The sequence below is a fragment of the Austrofundulus limnaeus genome, unplaced genomic scaffold, assembly GCF_001266775.1.
Source record: "Austrofundulus limnaeus strain Quisiro unplaced genomic scaffold, Austrofundulus_limnaeus-1.0 Scaffold27, whole genome shotgun sequence".
Lineage (NCBI taxonomy): Eukaryota > Metazoa > Chordata > Actinopteri > Cyprinodontiformes > Rivulidae > Austrofundulus > Austrofundulus limnaeus.
Genome location: NW_013952429.1, coordinates 2,111,575 through 2,117,043, shown reverse-complemented (window position 1 = coordinate 2,117,043; position 5,469 = coordinate 2,111,575). Strand labels below are relative to the sequence as shown.

At 39.4% G+C, this 5,469-nt stretch overlaps 2 protein-coding genes across 4 annotated transcripts in view; both read right to left on the bottom strand.

The window, feature by feature from the left end:
• The window catches only part of rhot1b (ras homolog family member T1), a 13,967-nt gene extending 11,050 nt beyond the window's left edge, over nt 1–2,917 (bottom strand). The window contains exons 1-6 of one of the 2 annotated variants that reach the window (XM_014004952.1): nt 2,563–2,917; nt 1,726–1,784; nt 1,563–1,644; nt 1,438–1,481; nt 1,308–1,361; nt 1,162–1,214 (exon numbers count right to left, since the gene is read on the bottom strand). In XM_014004952.1, coding sequence (XP_013860406.1) covers nt 1,162–1,214; nt 1,308–1,361; nt 1,438–1,481; nt 1,563–1,644; nt 1,726–1,784; nt 2,563–2,599 — 329 coding nt within the window. In that variant the 5' untranslated portion in view covers nt 2,600–2,917. The remainder of the gene's footprint in view (nt 1–1,161; nt 1,215–1,307; nt 1,362–1,437; nt 1,482–1,562; nt 1,645–1,725; nt 1,785–2,562) is intronic. The other variant, XM_014004951.1, reaches the window with a different exon arrangement.
• An 800-nt stretch (nt 2,918–3,717) lies between these two features.
• The window catches only part of LOC106515262 (arf-GAP with dual PH domain-containing protein 2), a 4,827-nt gene continuing 3,075 nt past the window's right edge, over nt 3,718–5,469 (bottom strand). The window contains exons 7-11 of one of the 2 annotated variants that reach the window (XM_014004963.1): nt 5,283–5,366; nt 4,521–4,583; nt 4,347–4,424; nt 4,020–4,248; nt 3,718–3,918 (exon numbers count right to left, since the gene is read on the bottom strand). In XM_014004963.1, coding sequence (XP_013860417.1) covers nt 3,890–3,918; nt 4,020–4,248; nt 4,347–4,424; nt 4,521–4,583; nt 5,283–5,366 — 483 coding nt within the window. In that variant the 3' untranslated portion in view covers nt 3,718–3,889. Of the gene's footprint in view, nt 4,249–4,346; nt 4,425–4,520; nt 4,584–5,282; nt 5,367–5,469 lie in introns of both variants that reach the window. The other variant, XM_014004962.1, reaches the window with a different exon arrangement.

Sequence of the window (5,469 nt, the reverse complement as noted above, 5' to 3'; positions counted from 1 at the left end):
GTGTGTGTGTGTGTGTGTGTGTGTGTGTGTGTGTGTGTGTGTGTGTGTGTGTGTGTGTGTGTGTGTTCCAAAAGTAGTGTGTCAGGAAAAAAGACGACAAAAGAGGATCAACAATCTACAGCTAAAAACAGGAGTTTGCAGCGACCACTTTCTAACAGGTGAGGATCGTATCGTTTAAATCATATTTTCAGACATTTTATTGGACAGTTACTGGAATTTGGGTTTACAGAAGGTAAATAAATTATTTACAAGTAGATCCAAGCACATTGCCACCACATGGGGTTAAGTCACTGTTAGCATTAACGATCGCATTGCTATCATAGGTTAATTAAAATAGCACGTCTCACTACTCAGCAAGTCGACCTTAATGGCTGACCCAACCTGAAACTAAATAACTGTAGGTTCGAAGCTTTTGAAAGCGTTCATCCGGCTCATCGTTTAATACGAAGCCTGCAGCACCAGATCCTATCGACCAGATTATATAACAAGTCTTATTTATTAAGACAATATGGATCATATCCGAAATATAGGCACTATTTTTCGCAATATCTCATCTGCGCCAGCCTATTTAGGGCATTAGCGTACTCGCCGTGATCCATTTTGCTGTGTTTTGAACAGGAGCAAATCACTTCCTGCCCACCATCTGAATTTTGCACGTCATCTGGGTCACGTGACCCACAGCAATCTTACAAAATGTCCCATTGTGAGTATCAAGTTTTAGCACAATATTTTAAAAACTGACTTAGTTATGCAGGTTTTGTGTCAGCTAATGTYATAATTCTAAAAGTTAATCCGGTATAGATGTACATCCAGTGAMTGATTTCTAATAGTTTCGAYAAAATATGTGCAGTGGTTCATGAGATATGTTGCTAACAGACAAAACACACACAAATATGGACAAAAACATCATTATATGTCTTTACCTTATAGCTGTGGAGGATAAAAATACACCTATCATTTCCCAGAGTTTGTACATATTTTTAGATTTTGCTTCTTCAGAACTCGATGGCTCATTCAAAAGAAGCTGAATGTGTTAAATGTTCCACTTCTACAGCACGCACACACGCACACGCACACACACACACACACCATGTAACTACAGGGTGTGACTCCTGTCTGCACTGAGTTAGTGTCACATGTAGTGAGACTGAGTGTTCAGACCTGCTGTCCTTGTCTGTGTTCTCGATAATAAGAGGGATCCAGTGATCGGTCACCTGCACACACAAGTAAGACAGATTCTCATCGAGTCCRCTTTTTRACTGATAKACAAATAAAATATGGAAATGTCATCAGCAGGAGTGCCTCACTTTCTCTATGGACATCTTGTTGTTGACGGCATAGACGATGCAAATGACATTTGCCTGAGTGAGAGATCAGCACAGATGCCCGTTAGGCTTCCAGCTAGAGCGTCCCTAATGGCGTAATTCATCTACCTACCTTGGAGATTTCCTGAAACAACTGCTCATCTGTCTGCTCCGCTTCTACAGAAAGAAACGCAAGCATGTTGAAAGAAAACCAGGGAGGAGAACAAACAAGGGAACAGCTCAGTCCTGTTTAACCACCTGAATAATCCACAATGTGAGTGGGAACTCTTTCTGGGGTGACATCCGCAGGTATCGTGATCTCCTCAACTCGATACGGAACCTGCAAAACACGAGGCTTCAATGAAACRATTCAAATTGAAGGTGTAAAATTTCAGCTGATAGAATATGAGAGGGTCCGTACCACAACTGGGAACTCCTCACTGACCAGGGACATGATGAGAGACGTTTTYCCCACCTTGGCTGTGAAGCGAGAGCAGCACAGTTTAGCTAAAAAGGCTTACTGACTAGTGTTGGGCAAAACTATCTTGCGTGCACTTCATCAACAGAAAAACTGTCAACAATTAATATCAGCCACTTTGCAACTACTGCAATGTGATGAGGTATTTTTGTGGGACACACTATCATTATTAGGCACGCATGTGAGGCGGTGCAGAGCAACTAATGCTAACTCTAACCTTGTGAWCTGTTTAATCACCTGAAACACTGACAAAAAAACAGAAGCCAGAAAATGCAGACAAACGCTACAAAGTCAACTACATGCAAGTGGAATTGTCATTTACGAATTGTTATCAGATAAATGCCACAATTAATTGATAATTGCTTTTGTCAATATCACCCATCCCTATTACTGACATATAATTTACATTCTGACAAAAAAATAGTGGTGAAAATTAAGTTAAACTTCACGTTAAAAGCTTTTGTGACGATAATTAGAAGAGACTGCAGGCCTTTAACTTAATTATTGACTGGCTGTCGGCACACTCCAGCAACTACCTGATAACACCACTTCATTCCCTTGGGCCACCACATGCCTTTTATTTGCAATACGTAAATTGCATGATCCATCATTCTGAGGATTTCCCAGGACTTGAGTTGGAATTATAAGTAAGAAAATATCCACCTATAACTAGTGTTTAGCAGTAAGAGGAAAACCAGACTCCATCACTGCTGTTAAAGGCTGACTCTGCACAGATTTGACCTGCAAACAGCTCCAGCGTAAGAAAAGCTTCACACTTACACTCCCCCACCAGTAATATCCTCACGTCCTTGCGCATCTTCTCTATCGACGTGAACCGAGTCGACAAAGAGGTTTGTGTTCAACATTTACGCTCCGTTTTGTGTCTGAAAGATGATCATGAAGCCAGCCTGGGTGTCTCTCCGCGGCCTGACTCGCTCTCTGACGGCTATGTTCGCATCTCAGCCCGGCTGCTTCACGGTAAACGACACGCTGTTAATTAGCTAGCTCGTTAATAATCCGGAGGTCCAAACAAAACGCTTTTAAAAATCCTCTTCTACAAGACAGGCTGAGTCGGATGATGCTGCTGCAACCGTGGTTCGGTCGGAATCAGACGTGGCTCCTTAGCAGCTATGTGGAGACAGATGAGAGGCTCCGCCAAGCCTCCTCGTCTCCGCTGCGGCTAAAACTRACACCATATTAAAACATGTTTTTTGAAAGAAAAAAAAACTATCTTTAAATACAAACAAGTTTTCTGGCATTTCAGATTTTTTCTCCCTGAATTTACTTCTCTCCAATTCAATTTTAGATCCAGGGAAAATACATCGAAGTGAGTCGTCTTCGTTTTTTACTATCAATCTTGTAGTTCTTCCATGTAGTTCTTGTGAAAGTGCGCCGCCACCTAGAGGCAAAAATAGGAAGCGCAGTAAATTGCCAAAACAGTGAAAAGTTTACAGGACGTTTCACCTTCTGCACCATTTAATTTTCACCCAATTTTAATAAAGTTTTAAAAAAAAACTTCAATTTAGATTTGCGCACCCATTTTTTGTTTTTAAAAGTCATTAAAGTAGTATGCTGGCTAATTATTCCACCCAGAAACAACGAGACAAATAAAACATTAAAGGCTTAAAATTAACAGGACTGTCATATAAGGGCATATAAATTATATGTAAATATCCAACAAAAAAGTATCAGTAAAGTTATTAATCAATAGCTTTTTATATGCTTTATTTTTTTCCCAGACAAGGAAATTTGTTCATATGAATGAATTTTTTTCCTGACAGATTTTTTTAATAATTTCAATTGAGAGCAAATGTGAGTAGTCATCAAAATGTGCAAATCGAGTTACATAAACTACACAAAATCAACAAAAATATAATGGTTTTATCAAAGAAAACAATTATAAAATCCTAAATAAACTATAAAGACTCCAATAAATACATTTTGTTCATTTTTAATACACAGACTAATGCAAAAGAATGTTTTTATGAGTCATTCTCATGCACTAAATAAAACAAGTCCAGTGTTGTTGACATGCTGCCTCTGATGTGTCAGTAACTTCTGCTGTGTCACTTTGTAGACAGTTTGCTAAAAAAAAAAAAAGTCCCGGTCATTTTCCTCGTCTCAAAGTAGCTTCATCTGCACACACAAAAAGAGAGAAATGATTAGGAGTGAGGGTTGAGATTTGAACTTAGACAAGAAGACAGTGTCTTGTTTCAGCTGTAAAAGGATCTTTGTACTGGCGTAGTCCTCTGGGGTCATGGGCTGGGAGATGACCGTTCTGAAGGCCTCCATCCACTCCCTCCTCTCCTCCTCCTGCTCGCACATGAACACAAACTGCCTGCCCGGAGTCTCCAGGGTGATCCCGCAGTGCCACCGGCCTGACCGTGTGCTCCGGCTGCAGCTCTCTGACACCAAGTACCCGTGGTTCTCTGAGCCGATGAAAACTGAGCCCAGATCTGTAGCGTCCTGACCAACAGCAAAACAGAAGTCAAGTGCAAATATCTCTGATTTTTACAATTAAAATACTACTTTTGAAATGGTTAATATTGTGAAATGTTCTGTACCAGCGGAGATTTAAAATATAGAAGCTTTCTGTTCATTGAACACAAAATGAACCACCTCTTCTTAAAAGGCTCACGTTGCTGAAAAACACACAAATACAGAAATTTGATCAACCTATTACGAAATAAAAACAAAAGAATCAAAATAACTTTATAAATAATTGTAACTGAACAAACCGTTGGGCCAGTTTTCTCCATATAACCCTCCTTTAGACACTGTGTTGTTAACTGAGGTATTAACTGTAAAAATAATGTGGAAAAACACAATTATTACTGTTCAATCAGCAGCTGCRGTCAAACTTGTTTGGTCCTGTTGCACACTAAATACTTTCTAGGAATGTACAGTTTATATACATTTGGAGATGCAATTTGACTGATAACATAAAATGCATCTGTGTTCAGTAATGAAGACAATGACTAACTACTGTAGAGYAGCAGCATTTCTGTACAAATGCAGTGTGAAAGCTGAGAGCTTGTTGAAGTTTGAAACTAAAGCTAGAAGGAGCAAAACTGACTAAAAACTGCAAAACCTTACTTTAAAATGTAAMATTAGCAAAGCTACAGCTAAAAACTTAAATAAGCAAACCAATAGCTTTAGGGTGAAATTACATGAGCTAAAAACAAAGCAAATGTGCTGAAGCTGATTGCAAAAACAACAGTGTTGAGTTGAAATTTTTAAGGGTTTTTATTTTATTTTATTTTTTGTAAATGAAGTTCAAAAAGCATAAAAAGTACAAATACTAAAAGTCACTATGATAACAAAAGCCACTGCTAATCAAGCAGAACATTTTATAAAAGATGTGGAGGTAGTTTGAGTTCAAATAACTTGCAGAAAAACTGATGACTCAGCATTTATGCAAATAAACTTTGAGTATGGCTGTAGTGCATGTGCGTGTGTGTGTGTCCATGTGTGTGTGTGAGTGTAACAACCCATCTCACATCATTACTTTGAAGAGTAGGGTGTTTCTTCAGCAGGTAAGCCAAACGTGTGGCCCGAAGAGCGTTGAAAAACGATACGATTGTCTGCGAGAAGACGGGGAAAAAGCAAGTTAGACTCATTTGCAGAGCTGGACTTTTATGCAAGGGAGGTCCCAGAGGTGCCCATTCAGATGGTAAGTGCCCCCCC